This window comes from Cydia strobilella, chromosome 26 (assembly GCF_947568885.1).
Source record: "Cydia strobilella chromosome 26, ilCydStro3.1, whole genome shotgun sequence".
In the NCBI taxonomy this organism is placed as follows: domain Eukaryota; kingdom Metazoa; phylum Arthropoda; class Insecta; order Lepidoptera; family Tortricidae; genus Cydia; species Cydia strobilella.
The window spans coordinates 2,419,755-2,439,888 of record NC_086066.1 but is presented as its reverse complement, the minus strand read 5'-3'; the positions used below and the strand labels follow the sequence as shown (position 1 = coordinate 2,439,888).

The following is a 20,134-nucleotide window of genomic DNA, read 5'->3' as shown; positions in this document are numbered from 1 at the left end:
TTTTACCAATACAATTTATTAACTACACACACTTGTAGAGACGTTGCAATCAAAATGGCGGCTATTCAAGATGGCGGTACTGCTTCATGTGGATGAGCACCCAGGCGGGGACGATCTGCCAGCCGACCACCATGGTGCCGGCCAGGATGAACATCTCCTGAAATTATAAATGCAAATAGTTATTGTATTGTATTGTATTTATTTATTGCATTTCACATGTACATTACAGGTTTTACAAGTACTTAAGAGTATAGGTAGGTACACAAATGACACATGAAACCCTGATGGGCGCAGCAATGTAGGTAGATAGCTAAACAATATTAATCGTTTCATTATACAATTAGGTACATTGTTATTATCGCACCGAGACACAGGTACACAAACAAATATGAGCAGATACACTGGATGAGCTATATTTATAATACTTATTATACTTACAAGTAGGTATTTAATTTAGTTGAAAATATACCTCTTGTATGTGTTTAAAACCTGAAACCGATGTGAATTTAGTAGGTATTTAAAAGTTAGACCAGCGTTTTTATTTATTTCCCTGTTTACTCGTTTTCATTAAAATAGTCCTGTAAGCTGTAATAACATTTTTTGGTTAGGTATTGTTTTAAAGTTTTATTAAATATTTTCTCCAATTCGATGTCTCTTATATCATTAGGTAATTTGTTATATATTTTTGTGCTATGTAGTTTTAGTTTATTTTATTATTACCTGGCTTTTGCCCGCGACTTCGTGTATGAGAATAGCGCCTGAATAAAGTCTAATAGCAATCATTCAATTTGAGCATATGATTAATTGTTTACACAAATTATCAGGCATTTCATCAATGATCTCAATTCCACCCCGCTTTTGACCCTCTTAAGGGATGATTTTCGAGATAAAAACTATCCTATGCCCTCTCCGGGACTCTAAACTATCTGTATGCCAAATTTCAACTAAATCGGTTCGGCGGTTTAACCGTGAAGAGGTAACACACAGACAGATAGACTTTCGCATTTATAATATTAGTATGTACAAAGAGGATATAATAAGATAGAGCAGTACTGTCAATTCATAGTAAATTTTGTAACCACTGTAAATTCGACATACTTTAAAACTAATAATGAAGATTTATAAAAATACGTTAAAATGTATTTAAATATGGATAAATGATTTTTTTATTTGCATAAATAATTTTTATATGATTTTGAACATGGGTTCTTTCACTGATATGTGTTAAAATTATAAATAACAAACGAAACCGTCAACGCCCTCTATACGAGAGTAGGCCAAAGCTAGTGGCGCCATCTGATCGAGTATCAAATTTTTGAGGCACGTTTTTTCCTTAGACTGTATCTATCTACTACGGAGTTATATTTATCTTTGGTATGGACTAGCTTTTGCCCGCGACTTCGTCTGGCTCGAATCAGTAACAGCAGCTAGAGTAAGCTTAGCGCCTGGAGAAAGTGTAAAAGCAATAATTCAATTTAGGCATAAGCTTCATTGCTTGACATCAATTATCAGGCAACTCATTAAATCTCTCAATTTCACCCCCCTTTTCACTCTCTTCAGGGATGATTTCCGACATAAAAACTATCCTATGTCCTTTCCCGGGACTCAAACTATATCTATGCCAAATTTCAACTAAATCGGTTCAGCGGTTTAAGCGTGAAGAGGTAACAGACAGACTAGAGTTTTGAATGATTCACGGTTAGTTTCACTAAACTTATAATACAAAAGGTAATCACGGTCTATATCCCGGTCAATATAAGTCTAACAGACAGACTGACTTTCGCATTTATAATATTAGTGTGGACAAAGAGGAATGGATTATAGTAGAGATTAAACCAAAAATAACGGCACTGACGGTGTACTCCCATTTGTTCCTGGTCCACGTGACCGCCGCCATTCATGGTGCGGGGACAGATGGGAATGATTCATATAAATGCACCTTTCCGCATCTGTGCCCGGCGGAGACAAATGGAAATACATCCTACTACCTCAACCGGACACGCACAGTACTCTTTGAAGTAGGAATCATTGAATGTAACCATAACGCACACTTATTGGCATCGCAACGCTTTAGCACAAAGGTAAGCGGTGCGTTTACAATTCGCAGTATTGAATGCACCCGTTCGTTGTAAACATTTTATTTGTACCATAGAGTAACTTATACCATACTTATACTAGAGCGGTACTGTCATAGTAAATTTTATAACCCCAGTAAATTCACTGCCATCTGTCGACACACTTTAAAACTAAAAATAAATATTTATAAAAAATTTGTTTGTACGCACGAAACGATTTGCCTCGTGTTTTTTGGTGCGGACTGCTAAGGAATGGAATGCGCTCCCGCCATCTGTATTCTCTGACAAATATAACCTCTTGGAAAATCCTTCAAGTAGGTATTATAACCTCCGTCTCTTTAAAGCAAGAGTTAATAGGCTATTACTGAACCGGTGGGGCTCTGCTTTCCATCAGGTGTGACTAGGGTCAATCGCCGGTTTATAATAAAAACCGACCAAGCGCGAGTCGGACTCGCGCACCGAGGGTTCCGTACTTTTTTGTATTTGTTGTTGTAGCGGCAACAGAAATACATCGGATCATGTGTGAAAATTTCAACTGTCTAGCTATCACGGTTCATGAGATACAGCCTGGTGACAGACAGACGGACAGCGGAGTCTTAGTAATAGTTGGTAATAGGGTCCCGTTTTTACCCTTTGGGTACGGAACCCTAAAAATAACGCTTACATCTGGCTGTCACCGCGCTGCGCCTCGCCGTAGGCCCGTGACCACAGATTAAGTGTTTCTTCGGCTTCGTCACTCCAGCCGGGCTAGCACATGATTGGCGCGACAGTATCTCGCCGCGACATAGACTACCCGTCCCCCTTTAATGCACACAGTTAGTAAAAGACGGGCCTACTGCGGTATCTTGGACGCCCGGAAGAGGATCGAGCTGTGAGAAGAGCGTATGTGGAATATTGTGGAACACCTAGAGTCCTCTAATAATACAAATACCATTTCCAGTATTTATTATTTAACTTTTTAGAAAGCCAAGGTCCAACGTTCGAACGATGTAACTCAACGGTACGGTAGCGCCATCTCGCGAACGGTTTACACACTGACGCTTAATACATGCCATGAAACTGTGAAAGACTAACGCTTGCGCGATGTAACTCGACGCCAGCGCCATCTAGTGTGCATGTGTCTACTACGTTCTTTTTTCGTGATTATTGGGTAGGCGTATTTTATTGGTTGTGTTCCGGTGTAAAACTTACTACTTAAATTAACATTGTCCCTGGGCGCGCTATTTCTTGATGTTCTGAGGACCCAGGCGGAAGCAGCGTACAGCCAACCATGGTTGTAGCAGATAACTTAATGTGCAACGTTGCTCCAACAAAAACCACAGGCGCATATTATTAAATGGGGTTGGCAACTGTTAAGGGTTTGAATAGATGGCGCCATCCTAGCATGCCCCCTTCTAAAGAGTAACAGTAAGTATATTAGGTATACCCCCTTCTCTAGTTGACTTCTATGAGATTTGGCTTAAAGGGCTGGCATCCCGGGCATAAAATTATATTTAAAAAAAAAAACAGAATTTGACACAATTCTAGGGATTGACAGGGCAGGCTATGCTGGCGCCATCTGCTAAATACTTCGACCGGCCAGCCCTTCGAGCAACGCCGGCTTCCGACATTTTCGTAGAATGAGAGAATTTTATAGTACACCAAACGAAAATCAAAAATTGCCAATCGGGGGAAGTAATTCGTGTAGGTATACGCGTATTTTGGCATAGTTGTAGGGATTGGTGTATTAAACAACATACTAAAAGTACCGGAGGGTGGGGGTGAAGCTAACGGGTGGGGGGTTTAACCTTTTCGACGCAGTGTCAAACACAAAAGCTGTCATTCTGACGCCACGTCACCGAAGTGTCAAAACTGAAATTGAACTTTATGCACATGCACGTAGGTCTATGTTGCTCTGTGGTCTGTGACTGATTAATCCGTCTGGCGTTGGACCTGCGGTGCCGATATATCCGTCATTGGCGTCCAAAAGATTAAAGGTCCTTTTTATAATTTTCCGTAAATAACTCTTAAACGGTGGCCCATAGCAAAAAATAGTCTTATACGTAGATAATCCGTACAAAATTTCCTACAAAATAGATATCCAGGACAGAATGTGTTTCTGTTACCAAGCATAAAAATAAAACACATACGTCTAATGCATAAATTACTTTACTTATACTCTAAACATTCAATAAGCTTATTCCTGGGCACGGTAGTTCTTGATGTTGACGAGGACCCAGGCGGGGATGGCGCACCAGCCCACCACCATGGCGCTGGAGAGGATCAGCAGCTCCTGAAATATAAGTTGGTTTTAGTCTCCGAATGGTCGGACATGTTTTTATTTTGTTTAGTAATTTTTCAGATTTCAATTGTTTTGAATACATAATATATGACTGATCTAAAGAGAAAGTTTAATGGTAACCATTTAGACCTGCTCGCGCCTACTGAAGACGCAGCCCTATGGGCGAAGACATTGGATAATAGCTCTTTAATTTTTTATCTTTTTATATTTTAAGCGACTCGAATATTGTTTGCCATACGATTAAATAAATAACATTGTTTTAAACAGTTTTTTGTTTTCATTTCTGTGAGTAGTTTTGTAATGGCATAATTTAGAAAATCACAATAATAAACATTTAGAAGTATTTTAATGTTGGCAACAGTTAAGTCTCAACAGCACGGAATCTTGTAAGTATTGCCAACATACAGTGCTGCTGGTTTTTGTGAATAATTGTGATTTTTGAGATTATCCCATATATAAATTATTCCTATGAACATTTACTGTACATTGTACAATAGTAAACTTTAATATTATTCATTTTGGTACATTGACTGTGTAACTAACAATTCTGAGGTTTTGAGAAATAAGTGACATTTATTTAATATTGTCTTCGGTTACCGCGATAGTTACTCATGAAATAAAACTATGAAAACGGATTATATCGCGTATATTGAATTTATAATACATCCCGACGTTTCGAACTCTTTACAGCGTCACCCGTTGAACACGAACGCTGTAAAGAGTTCGAAACGTCGGGATGTATTATAAATTCAATATACGCGATATAATCCGTTTTCATAGTTTTATTTCATGACATTTATTTATTTATTTATATAGCCCCTTGTTCTGAACATGTTTGTTGATTTTATGATAATTAATTAGTTTAAAATATTTATTTTGCAGACCGCATAAAGTGGCGTAATGGTATAAGGAGGGCCGACCCCAATTAGAGATGGGAATAATAATGGCCAGGAAGAAGAAGAAGAGAAGAATTAGTTTAAAATATTTATATGAAGTCTCTTAGTAGTCTTAGTTCAGTGTGCCTGTCGGCAAAGGCCTCATCCAACTCCTTCCAGTATACTGGAATACTGACATTAAGGAATAAATAAATAACATAACAAAACTTCCGTGAGACACAGACATATTAACATGTCGAGCGTTTTCGACTTAAAATACGTGAGTGACCCGTTATTAATATATTTAAATAAATAACATATTTAGACTCAAAGCAAAGTGTCTCAAAATCTATGTATCTAGTTGTCGTAGTGGTCGTGGTCGGTGGTTGTCCCAGTCTTCTCCGAGACCACAGGGACAACGCCGTCCTCGAAACGTCGGTGGTACATTTAAAACTCAGTTTACACGATTAAGTCCCGTCGTTGTGAATAAAAATGAGTAAAAATCGTGAAAGTTTAAATCATGTCTATATAGAATCAAATATCTATGAAAATCTGAATAAAAACTTGAACAAAATAAAAATATGCAAACAAAACAGGGAGAAAAACACATGCAGATCTATATTTGTATACTCTCACAATCTCACAGGGAATTCAACCAAGGAAAAAAATACAAAGTAAAATGTAGTGACATATTTGTGTATTATTTGTTCTTCTATGTGGCTACAACCAGTTTGGCACTGACATAAACGCTAGTGTGAACGTAAATTACTTTCTATGCATCTCACTCGTACTGAAATGTTAGTGTGAGCAAGGTGTATAGAAAGTAAAATACGTAGACATTGGCATATATGTCAGTGTTGACACTCTCAGTGACTTGTGGTACGGGTACTGTTCTTTGTTATTTTAGTTGTCTAACCAGTGAATTCTTTTATCTTATATTATTAAAATTCTGCAAGTTACTGGTCACAATATTATTCTTAGAACCTTTTTTTCAGTAGTTCAATTGAGTTGCAGGCTAGCTAGCGTTTAAAGGGTTTGAGGTCGGACCCCTTCCTAAACAGTGAATTTATCCTTTGTTTCAAGAATAATAAAACATACATTTTTATGTAAAAAAAACATGCTACATATAAATTGATTTATAGTTTGTCAAAGTACTGTCTCATTTCAAACATAGATAGAGAGAATCATACTATCTTTGTCTTACACTAGTACTGGCACCCCAAAGAAAAGGATGAGTATAGTTTTTTTTTTGTTCTTATTTACTGCCAATTTGGTTTGACCAACTATAGTCTATAAAAATGTATTATTGGGTGAGTTTATGTCAAACTTTTGTGTAAACATCTTGTTTAGGTATGGAAGGTAGGTACATGCATTTATAGTTGGTTTATAAAATTATAATTGATTGACATGAAAAGAAAGGGGAATAAAATGTTGCATGAAAGGGGATACAAAACCATCCATCTGGGGTATAATAAAAGAAACTTGCCTTTAAACTTTTAATCCCAAGCCAAAATAAAATAACTCACTGTTTCAATAAATAAAACTATATTCATAGTGAAATTGAGATCTAGACACTGCATGGGCTACCAAGTATAAACTCTAAATAGGAGAAAAATAAACAGAAATAAATATTAGTCATCACCAATACTAATCATCATCAGCAATATATAAAAGGTATGCATAAGAGTTCTACAAGACTTGCAGTTGAAAAAAAAAGTAAAATGAATGATAATTCATTTCTTTTAGACACAATAACTGATTAACCTTATCTATAGAATAAAATAATAACCCTATAAATATTTAGTCACCCTAGCAATATTCTAAGGGTTCTTTATTAAATTCACATAAATGTAACAATAGTATTGTCCTTTTTTTATCTTTACGCAGACCATCATCATCAGATCAGCCTACTTGAAGAGAGGCCTGCACAGACCAGACTAATATAACCTAAGTTTCCTTATAATTACGTAATGTAAAAAACTTCACAACGCTAATTTTACTACTTCTATTTGTCACTAATTGAAAGTAATTACTGCTACTTGTAATTAAAACTGGCTGTGAAGCTTTTTAACAAAATAGCAACTAAAATTTACGTAAAACTGTTGAGACACTTTGTACTTACAGCTTTCGTAACCTTTTCCCTGGCGGGTGTGACGATCACGCTCATGTTCCTCTTCTGGACGATGCTCTTGGCGATTTGAGCATTGCTCCTCAGGAGGGTCCTGGTTGCAGCCAGCATTTTGATTTATTAGAATATTTCGCTTCACAAAATACTTTACAGCAAGTGCGCAAGAAATATCGATTTGGGGATACCATATGAAAAAAATAGCTGTCTGGATGCTGGACAATGCTGGACGAAATTTCGTCAGTGCTGGATTGATTGCCGAACTTCTTATAACAATAATCGGATGTTTTTTCTTTGTCTTAAACGGCGCCGTTGCTGCGCATTGTGCTTTTGCCTTTTTTTTTTAAACACATTTGTCAAACAAATTGTTTTGGAGTGCGGCGTTGCCGAATTTCTTCAGTTTTCTCGTCATTTACCTAGAATTTCACGTATTAAAGAAGTGTAAAACATGGCTGTAAGTATTTCTATTACTATAAAGTGTGTAATTAGTTATTCATGTGTATATAACATTTTATTTTGCTAACATGGTCAAGGCGCAGTTTTAGGTTATCTTTTAAAAAACCTGTAATAAATTGTAATTCTGAGTAAAAAATCCAATGAAATAAATAAATGTGCCCTATTTCAGTCTCTAGCAGCAGCGCAAGTGCAAGAAGTGCGCTCCATAACGCGTATAGAGCGTATAGGGGCACACTCGCATATCCGAGGATTGGGTCTCGATGATTCTTTGGAGCCCCGCGCCGTGTCGCAGGGCATGGTGGGCCAGAAGACCGCTAGAAAAGCTGCAGGCGTCGTTCTGCAGATGATTCGAGAAGGTATTGAACTGCAGTTGCTATGACAACAGGTTGCATGTTGATTTATTTAAAGTGTAAGCTGTAGTTACCGTACACTTGCTCAACTTTGCCCATTATACTGTTGGCAATATTGAGGAACTCTATGGTGTTCTCTTTCTTTAATGAATGACTTAATATGACTACAAAGTTGGACTTTGCTAATAACTGCTTTTTAAAGATACCTGTTATTGAGCTTTATATTCCTTCAAAAACTACAATTTGGCATAAGGAAATAGTAACAATATCAAATTTTTTGTTGTCAGGCACTAGTGATGGTCACTGTATGCTTAATTAATAAATCATGACTTTTTTTAACAAGAATTTAATGATCATCATTGGGTTCTAGTTGATTGATCCTGTAACTGTATCAAAAATAATTTTTGCTCCCAATAGGCAAAATAGCCGGCCGTGCTGTATTGCTGGCGGGACAGCCTGGCACTGGCAAGACTGCCATTGCCATGGGCCTGGCGCAGGCGCTGGGGCCTGATACACCCTTCACTAGTATGGCAGGTAAGCTATCTTAACCTCGTAAGGCCCACCATACAAAGTTTCCCTATTATTAATTTGAAACTTGATGTATAGAAGATTAGGGTGACTTTCGTTTGTTTTAGAAAACAATGAAACAAAAGAATTGCTCCTTTATTCAGTTAGTGTAAAGTTCAAATTAGATTGAAACAGAGTGTACATTGTGATGCACATTGGGCCTTTCGAGGTCAAAGCAGGCACAAGGTTTATTTGAGTATTTTAATGAGGGCTACCGCGTTTAATTTCACCGCTAGGGGTGCTAGTGTAGATGGAGGTCTTTTAAAATGTCAAATGCATAGAAGTTTTGGGGGTTTCAAGCTTTTTTATCAGGAGTTTTCACTCCTCTTTCATAATTGTGGTAAATCTTTGTCCATCTTTGATTAATCATGGCAAACAAAAGATATAGCCCAATAAATGTCAGTGGTTTAAAAAAAGTGCCAACTAAAATGTATGCAAAATTAAACAGGTTGAAAAAATGACACATTTAGATGTTAAAATACCTTTTATATTAGAACGTATTGATTTTATAAGAATTTTGAGATCTGTTTTTCTGGACCTACATCTACAGTAGCGCCAACTGGTGAGCACAAAAACGATAGCCCTCATTGCAATAACACAGTGAGCAATAGAAGGAGCTAAGCTAAGCAGGTGTTCAAAATAATCTGCACAAACCTTTATAAGTTTAATATTTATTTTTCTTTCAGGATCCGAAATCTATTCTCTAGAAATGAGCAAAACAGAAGCTCTGACACAAGCCATCAGGAAATCTATTGGCATCAGAATCAAGTAAGTAATATTTATAATACACACACTTTTAATAACAAAACTTCCGTGAGATACAGACAGATTTAACTATCTGGCTGAAGGAAGTGATCACCGCTTACGTTCTAGTGCTAATCTTACGCTTGCTATCCCTTCGAATAAGTCTCGAACGTACGCAAATTCATTCACAGTGCGCGCGGTGAAGTTGTGGAACGAGTTGCCCCTGTCGCTCAAACGGTCCCGGTCTGTAGCATCACTCAAAGTTAATCTGAAAAAGCTTTGGCTTTCCCACGAACTGTGATTTGGTTGAGTGCTAATATATATATATATATTATTTATATATTATATATATATATATATTTATTTAATATTTATTTAGTACTATATATTCATGTATGCTAGTACATATTTATTTTATTGCATAATGCAATTGATGTATTTTAGTTATTCGTAGACGTTAATATTGTAGTTTTTAATGATTCACGGTTAGTTTCACTAGACTTATATTGACCGGGATATAGACCGTGATTACCTTTTGTACTGTCAAATGTGTGGAATCCTGTGATTTGTTTGTGTAAAAAACCAGTGATATCCGAATCAAACACGCGTAGTGACACCGTGAGTGTAGTGTGTTTGGACAGACCAACGAGTGTGAACGCGACCGGACCAACAAGTGTGAATGCGACCGTTGGTAACGTTGAAAGTGAACGCAGCCGACGCGCAAGAATGAGGGTAGACAGAGCGCTGTCTACACAACTTTGACACCCACCCGCTATCTTCAGTCACCCGTGAACATGATGCATGTAACTGCGTCGAAATATCGGGAGCTCACAAATAATACAAAAGGTAATCACGGTCTATATCCCGGTCAATATAAGTCTAGTTAATATTGTAGTTTTCCTTCTTAAATATTATTGTACGTTCTGTAAGTTTGTCTATCTATCTAATTCGAATTTTCCACTCATTTACTCTAAGGTTAGCTGGAAGAAATCCCTTATAGGGATAAGCTCGCCTTTGTACCTAAATTTATATGAATTTCATGTTATCAATTTTTGTTTTGTACAATAAAGTGATTTACTACTACTACTACTACTACATATTAAATATATTAATAACGGGTCACTCACGTATTTTAAGTCGAAAAACGCTCGACATGTTTCACTCCATACCGAGTAGTATCATCAGGAGCTCCTCCTCCTGGATCCTGATGACACTTCTCGGTACGGAGTGAAACATGTCGAGCGTTTTTCGACTTAAAATATGTGAGTGACCCCTTATTAATATATTTAATATACCCACACTTTTCTTTTATAGCAACAATTTCACAGTCAGTCTTTCAGAATGCAAGTCTTTTTGAACTGCATTCCAAATATACTTATAAAAGTATAGAATAGAGGTAGTATATGACACACATTTATTTTTTGATAGTAATTGATATTTTTTGTAAATAACTTGTATATATTATAACTTCTAGTCACCCACAGATATAAACTTGCTGAGACAAATGCAATTTAAATTTTTATAGGTCTTATTAACAGGTGTTCTCAGCGCCTAACATAATAGTAAAACTTAGTAGATTTTTTCTAATTGACCGAACATTAGCAAAGGTCTCCATTTTAGCTTGAACAAAAATGAAATTCTTCTAAAATTTTGTAAGCAGGTTATAGGATAATTAGTTTTTTTTGTTGCTTCAGATTTTGGATTTTTTTCAAAATGGTGGAGCCATACATTTATTGAGTTTTAAGTTTAAGCTATGCTCGCGAGGTCTACAGCTCACAGAGCCACTAGTTTATACTTAAGACCCTTTCTAAGTTTGTCTCTTATGAGTCCCCGGCAAGCTCGGCCAAATCGCACCTTCCCATACAAACGTGGTTCCGCTCTCATTTTAAAACTACATGTTGGATTGTAAAGAAACTTTGCACATACCATTGTATATCTAGGTGTGCAATTAGTTTATATAGCTCCAGTTTATAAAACAAACGAAATAGAGCAAAAACAAGTTTTGTATGAAAAACTTAAATTCACTGTATTTTTTTAACTATGGTATCTGAAGCTTTGGTATCCAAGAGGTTGTACACGGGGCCAGAGGAGACCTCGAACAAGATGGGAGGATGAACTCAAACTCACAGCGGGCCCGAACTGGAGAAGAGTGGCCCACGACAGACCTCAATGGAAAGAGCTAGAGGAGGCCTTTGCCAAGCGGCACACTGAGCTACGGGACATACTCTAGCTCAGAATAAAAGGGCTAGATAGATAGATAGATAGACCTGAAGCTACATAAACTAATTACAGACATAGATATACCTTATTCTATTGTAAGTACAAAGTTTCAGAGCAATCTAGCTAGTCGTTTTAAAATGAGAGTGGAACGTTTGTAAGGAGAACCGAGCTTGCCAGAGACCCTTAACCGTTGAACTTATTTCAACCAGGGAGGAGTCAGAAATCATCGAGGGTGAAGTCGTGGAGGTGGTGGTTGACCGCGCGGCCGGCGGCGCGGCGCGCGTCGGGCGCCTCACACTCAAGACAACTGATATGGAGACCAACTACGACATGGGGGCCAAGATGATAGACTCCATGCTTAAAGAGAAGGTACAGGTGTTTTAGTAACTAAAAAGTCAGTCTTACTTAGGCTATGGCACAGAATAAGTAATAGTATTATCATACAGAACGGCCACGTACCGCCCTGCCCCGACTCGAATGACCTCGCCCCGCGACAGTAGATTGACGGCCGTTCGCCGACCGCTCAGTGCTATTTTTAAGCAACTTACTCACACTATGACGCATGACGTGTGTCTAGACGTGCCGTCCACACATAGAAAAGCAAGTGATTTATGATGTATAGCGTGTCCGCCCTGTGGCTATGGATTACATATTCTAAAATGTGAAGATGGTAAGTAGAGCTTGCATTATCGAGTGGGAATAAATGTTGTTAGACTCCATGCTTGAGGAGAAGGTATTTACAAACTTCAACCATCATTTATAATTTCTCACAATTGAGTTGCTTAACTTCAAACTCGGGTAAATCATTGAACGAACTGTATTCCATTTGATCACTTTGAATCTTTTTGCATTTTCCATTCCATTTTTATGCAGGTAGTAGCATTTACGGTTTTACTGTCCGCGCGCCAATTCCGTGCATTCGGAGGTCGTGGAAGTGGGAGGGTGTGCGCCGCACCCGTACGTACAAAATGACACCACTCTGTCATGACGCCCAACATTCCTAACATTCCTCAGCCGTGCACGGAATTCGCGCGCGGACTATACTTAACAATAGACAAAGGATTAGCCGTCCGGGGCCAGCTATAAACCGAACGACTATATGTAATACTATTATGTATTCTGTGACTGCAACTTCAATATTTTTAACTATTTGCAGTAGTGTAGTAGTATTTCTTTTTTGTATAAATATGTCATGCTGTTCGGCTACATAACCCGTCTACTTCAGGTACAAGCCGGAGACGTGATCACCATAGACAAAGCCACGGGCAAGATCAACAAGCTCGGACGCAGCTTCGCACGCGCCAGAGACTACGATGCCACAGGTGTATATATACTTAATAAACTTTAACCTTACAAGGTATTGGGCTTAGATACATTGACTTGAATTATCCTGGTCACGGCACCAAGTGTAAATAAAATTGTATTATTTATTTTCATCACAATTGCTCATAAATTTGAATAATTGACGTTGGTTTTGCTGTAGCTATAGTCCTGTCGGTCTTAGCAAAATCTTAAAGAAAACCTAAAGTATGTTTAAAGTACTTGTAACACTTGTTATTTTTATTTGTCAGGCCAGCAAGCGCGTTTCGTACAATGCCCAGAAGGCGAGCTGCAGAAACGCAAGGAAGTTGTCCACACAGTGACCTTACACGAAGTTGACGTCATCAATTCTCGCACTCACGGATTCCTCGCACTTTTCTCTGGTAAGTTTAATCGTATGGTCTGTGAGACTGCAGCCTATTTGACTTGTTACAATTGTAACTAAGCAGTGGGGGGACACTCCTCATCAACCAATTATTAGGGTTGGCACAACTTGATGTCCCATTGCGTGTACGACCACAGATAAGATAATGACCTGAATTTTGACAACCCTAAATAGCCGACAGGGACAGTACCATACATAAGAAAGGGACAGCATGATACGTCCTCGAATCAAACTTCGGGTTTGTAGGAAGTGTCCTTTCTACGGTAGTACTATTACTTATTCTGTGTTCTAAGCCAAGAGCCATGAGATTGATGAGACACTATTGATCTTATAAATTAAATTGAAAATTATCATTTATTTCAGGCATAATACACCCATATGTGTTAGTAACTTACATAGCTAATAAAAATAATGTTAGTACAATTACAAAACAAATTAACATGCAAATTAACTAATGACTAGGAGCTAACTTAGGGCTAGGACACAACCGGATGAGCCTTATAATTGAACACAACACAACAAGTTATCATCTTTACACATTTAACACAACAAATTTAACACAACACAACAAATTATCATTGTAAACGTGTTTTCAATAAATAAATAAATTATTAATAATATAAGACATTATGTCCTAAATATTTAAATTTAGATAACGTTTCGAAAATTAAGATTTTGTGTTACAATACCTGAAAATACTCTCGGCTTTTTAGAGTTGCAAATATTCATTGTTTTAATGGCTGAAGGTGAGGTATAAAAACGCATCGTGTTATAAAAAAAAGTCATTTAATGTCGCAAAAAACAAAACTTACAGCAACGAACAAAAAAAATCGGCCAAATGCGAGATGGACTCGCGCTCGAAGGGTTCCGTACCATTACGCAACAAACGGTAAAAAAAATTATTTTATTCTGTTTTTAGTATTTGTTGATGTTGTTAGATGAGAAATACATCATCTGTGAAAATTTCAACTGTCTAGCTATCACGGTTCATGAGATACAGCCTGGTGACAGACAGACTTTGGGTATGGAACCCTAAAAACACAAGTACAATAGGGTTATAATGGGTAACGGGTTGTAAGTACAAAAGATAAGTTACTAAATTTACAAAACATTGAATAAATAAATGTGTTCGCAGGTGATACCGGTGAGATCAAGTCTGAGATTCGCGAGCAGATCAACAGCAAAGTGGCGGAGTGGCGCGAGGAGGGCAAGGCGGAGATGATACCCGGAGTTCTATTTATTGACGAGGTACCCTTTTCCCATATTTCCAATTTCAAGAAAGTGTTAGTTAGGCAAGTATTCAAATCAAAACCTCCTGTTTATTCGGTTCACTGTTCTGATATTTTAAGATAACGTAAAATTAATAATAATCTATAAATCTACGGCCAAATTTATGACTTTCCAATTCCATCACAGAGGTGCAATAAGGTCCTTTTTATCTGAAATTCCATAAGAAATTCTGATACTAGGTCCTTATTGCATATGAAACATAAGGACCCTTCTCTGATGGAAAGCCACATTCATTCTAGGTGGTAGTGACTGTCTACGAGGCTGTAGGTTTTAGATTTGAATCCTGGTAAGGGCTTGGTAAGGGAATATTACGCGAAACTCTGCGTAAGGGGGCGCCAGGGCGCCACTACCACAATCTGAGGGTCTATCGAGAAACAAGAAAATTTATTTATCTAATATATCTGTCACTCTTGCATATTCGAGCGATAAAGAGGCAGAAAGCGAATTTTCGGATTCGCGTTTACCTGGTAGGTCCTCTGTAAGCAAACCGAATCGATGATGAATAATTTTATTATCTCTGAAATCTTATCAAAAACATGTTAAACTTACAGTATGCACAAGTTACTTAAAAGGGTAGTCCTGCACTCTGGTGGCAGAACATTGCAGTTATATCCCCTATTGAACCAATCAAAAATCAAACGAAACTGTTCAGTTCATCCCCGAAGTAGGTAGCTAATTCAGGTTGGTAAACAAAAATTGTGGTATTTTCTATAAAAAGAGACCTTATTGTCGATGGCGCTTACGCCATTATTAACGATGCTCCGATATAAATACAATGCCGCGCGACGCTGTGCGGCGTAAGCGCCATCGACAATAAGGTCCCTTTTCATAGAAAATGCCTTAATTTATTTATTATTTAAAATCTTTGTCCCCAGGCTCACATGTTGGACATTGAGTGCTTCTCCTTCCTAAACCGCGCTTTGGAATCCGAAACAGCCCCCGTCGTCATAATGGCGACCAACCGCGGCATAACTCGGATCCGAGGCACCACGTACAAGAGCCCCCACGGCATACCGTTGGACCTCCTGGACCGCGCTATTATTGTGCCTACACAGCCTTACGATCATAAAGATCTTAAGGAGATCCTCAACATTAGGTGAGAACCAAGTTTATTTAAAGTTTGTGTGTGTTTATGTGTTAAGGGTCGGCAACGCGCATGTTAAACCCTGGAGATGGAAACAGTAATCGGCCCGGCCGGTAACAGGCGGGTTGTCGATCGCTCGTTGCGTTCATTCAGTCCTTTAGTTCGCTCTCTATTAATGTATCTACCAATAGTACATTACTATAGAGGCCGGGAAACGAAGGGTTGCAGGGCAAGTAGATATAGACGGCCGAGCGCAGTGAGCTCGATAGGGATACGCGGCCGGCAACCCCGTTTCTCTTCCGAAATTTGTATAGTGCTTTTTCTTTTCTCATGCTCTGAAAGAGGGTTATTGTTGTTCTAAAAGGTGTGCAGAAAATTATAAGTTTCTGCACTAGAGCGTTTTACGTCCCAACTACGATTTTTGTAATTTTTTTACGATAATAAGCAATTGAAATTTGGGTTTGAATGGATTTGTTATACAATTTCTATTATAATAAATAACCCCATTCCTTAAATAACGACTTTTGCCTAAATTGTTAATTGAAAGTACCCCCAAGAAATAGTATAAAAAAGTGTGTTTAAAAATAAACATGCATTTTACTTCCCTCGTATCACAGTCGTATGCGAAATGAAAACAGAGTGTTTAACTCGGGTGAAAGGCATTATTTCAGCCTCGGACTATTGACTACTACCTCGGCAGAAATGAGTGCCTTTCTTCCCTTCTCTACTATTCTCAAACTTGCAATGAAATATCCATAGGCTACGGTGGCCAAAATCGAGAAAAATACTGTCTAAAAACTGAATTTAGCTTGAGCAAGTACCAGGGCCTCATGAGTTACGAGAAGGTGTTGAACTGTTGACCAACCCGCCGGGGCGCGGCTGCTTTTCAAAACAAAACGGTTGCTTTACAGGCTTAGGTGTGTAAGGCTGTATGAAATTTCTTTACATATGTGGTATTTTCTATAAAAAGGGACCTTATTGTCGATGGCGCTTACGCCATTATTAACGATGCTCCTATATAAATACAATGCCGCGCGACGCTGTACGGCGTAAGCGCCATCGACAATAAGGTCCCTTTTCATAGAAAATGTCCCATATCATCTTCACTGTGTCTTCACTCAACGCACTGGATACGTAGTATTTCCGGACCTAATTTGAAATGTCAACATGTGAACAATATGCTGTTAGTGGCAACGTGTAATTCCATTCGGGCCGAAGTGGAGCGTGTCCGTTTTGTATGAAATACTTAGTTTTTTCAAAAGGGCTTATTTTTGTATGGTTTTCATAGAAAAATAAGCCCTTTTGAAGACATCCCTCACTTTGTGCCTATATCTTCATCAGATGCGAAGAAGAGGACTGTCAGATGTCAAGCGACGCTCTGACAGTGTTAGCTCGCCTCGCCACGGAGACTTCACTCAGATACGCGATACAACTCATCACTACAGCTTCTCTTGTCGCCAAACGGAGGAAGGCTACTGAGGTACTGAAAAAAATAATTGACCAACTCTAAGGGCGACATGGGGCCCGTTTATCAAAAGCTTGTAGCTTGTAATACAAGTGGAAGTTCTTTTTGACAGCTTTTGTTAGAAAGGGACTTCCACTTGTATTACACAAGTGCGAGTCGGACTCGCGCACCGAGGGTTCCGTACTTTTTAGTAGTTGTTGTTATAGCGGCAATAGAAATACATCATCTGTGAAAATTTCAACTGTCTAGCTATCACGGTTCATGAGATACAGCCTGGTGACAGACAGACGGACAGTGGAGTCTTAGTAATAGGGTCCCGTTTTTACCCTTTGGGTACGGAACCCTAAAAATTGACCAACTCTAAAGGCGACCCACTTTACTGGATTACGGTATAGAGAGAGAGATGGTGCTCCTCGGCCACCAGTGGATTTGGTCACTTTTTAGGGTTCCGTACCAAAGGGTAAAAACGGGACCCAATTACTAAGACTCCGCTGTCTGTCTGTCTGTCACCAGGCTGTATCTCATGAATCGTGATAGCTAGACAGTTGAAATATGATGTATTTCTGTTGCCGCTCTAACAACAAATACTAAAAACAGAATAAAATAAATATTTAAGTGGGGCTGCCATACAACAAACGTGATTTTTTTGCCGTTTTTTGCGTAATAGTACGGAATCCTTCGTGTGCGAGTCTGACTCGCACTTGGCCGGTTTTTAGGGTTCCGTACCCAAAGGGTAAAAACGGGACCCTATTACTAAGACTCCACTGTCTGTCTGTCTGTCACCAGGCTGTATCTCATGAACCGTTGAAATTTTCACAGATGATGTATTACTGTTGCCGCTATAACAACAAATACTAAAAAGTACGGAACCCTCGGTGGGCGAGTCCGACTCGCACTTGGCCGGTTTTTATTCTTTAGTGTATGATATCTATTTCAGTTTAATAAGATTTTAAATCAAATGATTATTTTGGCAGGTGAGCATGGAAGATGTGATGAAGGTGTACTCCCTCTTCCTGGACGAGCACCGGTCGGAGCAGTTCCTCAAGGAGTACCAGGATGAGTTCATGTTCGACGATGGATCCGGCGGTGAGAGCACCTTATGTCTATTTGTAGAGGAGCCTAAGAAGGGATTTTCGTAGTTACTCGAGCGTGTCAGATTGAGATATGAGTGATATCTTGCTACGCGCAGTCTACCTTAGGATGGTATCCATCTGTCCAATATCTTGGTCCAATGTGTACTTGCGTCTTACATTTTGTTTAATGAGAGAGTGAAACGCAATACACATTGGACAGAGAAATTGGACAAGTGGTATACCACCCTTAACCGCATTTGTCGTCTATGTTGGTGGGGGGTTGGTGGGCAGTTAAAAAAAAAAACGTAAAGTAGATTGTGGGTTTGGTTAGTTTAGTTCATGTTGATGCTATAATTATGCTAAAAAGACTATTTTCGTAGTCTACATCTAGCGTCAAGTAGCGGAACCATCAGTACTGCTGCTGGACACTAGATGTCACATGTGTCGCGACTGATGAAAAGTGTATTTGCTCAACAATTTATAACTAATATTATAAGCAGAAGGAGTTGAAAATAGAGTTCCGGTTAATCCGGTTACAATATTAGCTGAAAATTTGTTCGTTGAGCATTAGACTTTCCGTTTGCCGCGACATCTATTGTCGAGTAGCAGTACTGATAGTTCCGCTACTTGACGCTAGATGTAGACTAAGAAAATAATCTTTTTGACAAAGATAGATATAACTCCGTACTAGATGGATACAGTCTAAGAAAAAAACGTGCATCGAAAATCAAGAAAATTTGATTCTCGTTCAGAGGGCGTTACTAGCTTTGGCCTACTGTCGTATAGATGGCGTTGACGGTTTCGTTTGTTATTAAACAATTTAAACGCATATCAGTGAAAGAACATGGGTCAAAATCATCAAAATAATTAATGCAAATAAAAAAAATCATTTATCTATATTTAAATACATTTTATCGTATTTTTACAAATCTTCAATTTTAGTTTTAAAGTGTGTCGACAGATGGCAGTGAATTTACTGGGGTTACAAAATTTACTATGACAGTACCGCTCTAGTATAAGTTACTCTATGTTTTTGATAACAAAACCGATGTATGGAGTGAGCTTATGTCTTCTTAATTCTCTTTCCTAATACTTAATCTGACAATTATTTGTACGCATTTTCTTAATCTGACGGTAAGTTTGAAACACATTATCCGTCAGATTATGAAATTGCGTACAATGTACAACCTACATTGTATTAATTTTCAACAAAAATGTGTTGTTTCAGATGGCCCACAGCAAGCAATGGAGGTATCTCAGTAAAATTAAATTGCTACCAAATATTTTAATATGACGTATGCAGGTACCTAAAGACCGCCAATGTGCTATTTTATGTTAATGATTTTCCATCTCGTTTTATTCATTTAAACAAAAAGTAACGTGATATCAAAAGAACATGATTTATGTTATTTTTAGATTTTGCAACCATAAAAATGTACTATATTTTTTGAAAGTCCCGTTAATTCCTTAATTTCACCGAAGCTGTATTGCCTCACGTATTCGTGTATTGTTCACGGCATAGAGAAAATAGTAAGCATAGAGTGCTTACTCCATACATCAGTTTTGTTACCTAAATGCTTATTATTTTCTTAGTCGACATCTAGCTTCAAGTAGCGGAATTACCAGTACTGCTACTCGACAATAGATGTCGCGACAAACGGAAAGTCTAATGCTCAACAATTTTCAGCTAATATTATAACCGGATTAACCGGAACTCTTTTTTCAACTCCTGCTTGTAATATTAGTTGTAAATTGTTCAGCAATACACTTTTCGTCATTCGCGACACATGTGACATCTAGTGTCGAGTAGCAGTACTGATAGTT

General features: G+C 38.2%; 1 protein-coding gene and 1 long non-coding RNA gene across 2 annotated transcripts; one reads left to right on the top strand and one right to left on the bottom strand.

Moving 5' to 3' along the window:
• Nucleotides 1-7,494, bottom strand: LOC134753207 (uncharacterized). The gene is made up of 2 exons (XR_010128796.1): nucleotides 7,354-7,494; nucleotides 1-157 (listed from the first exon to the last, which is right to left on the bottom strand). It is a non-coding gene; the product is annotated as an uncharacterized LOC134753207 (long non-coding RNA).
• A 210-nt stretch (nucleotides 7,495-7,704) lies between these two features.
• Nucleotides 7,705-19,777, top strand: LOC134753401 (ruvB-like 2). Its single transcript, XM_063689289.1, has 12 exons — nucleotides 7,705-7,810; nucleotides 7,982-8,168; nucleotides 8,580-8,696; nucleotides 9,416-9,497; nucleotides 11,903-12,062; nucleotides 12,919-13,015; nucleotides 13,265-13,396; nucleotides 14,534-14,646; nucleotides 15,564-15,784; nucleotides 17,114-17,252; nucleotides 18,212-18,323; nucleotides 19,539-19,777. The coding sequence occupies exons 1-12, from the start codon at nucleotides 7,805-7,807 to the stop codon at nucleotides 19,571-19,573; spliced, it is 1,401 nt and encodes a 466-aa protein (XP_063545359.1). The 5' UTR covers nucleotides 7,705-7,804; the 3' UTR covers nucleotides 19,574-19,777.
• The last annotated feature ends 357 nt before the right edge of the window (nucleotides 19,778-20,134 follow it).

Bases quoted from the DNA above. Each gene is read 5' to 3' on its own strand.
- LOC134753401 (XM_063689289.1), top strand. The intron at 12,063-12,918 runs GTACAGGTGTTT...CGTCTACTTCAG, and splicing joins ACTCCATGCTTAAAGAGAAG to GTACAAGCCGGAGACGTGAT. The intron at 18,324-19,538 runs GTGAGAGCACCT...GTGTTGTTTCAG, and splicing joins GTTCGACGATGGATCCGGCG to ATGGCCCACAGCAAGCAATG.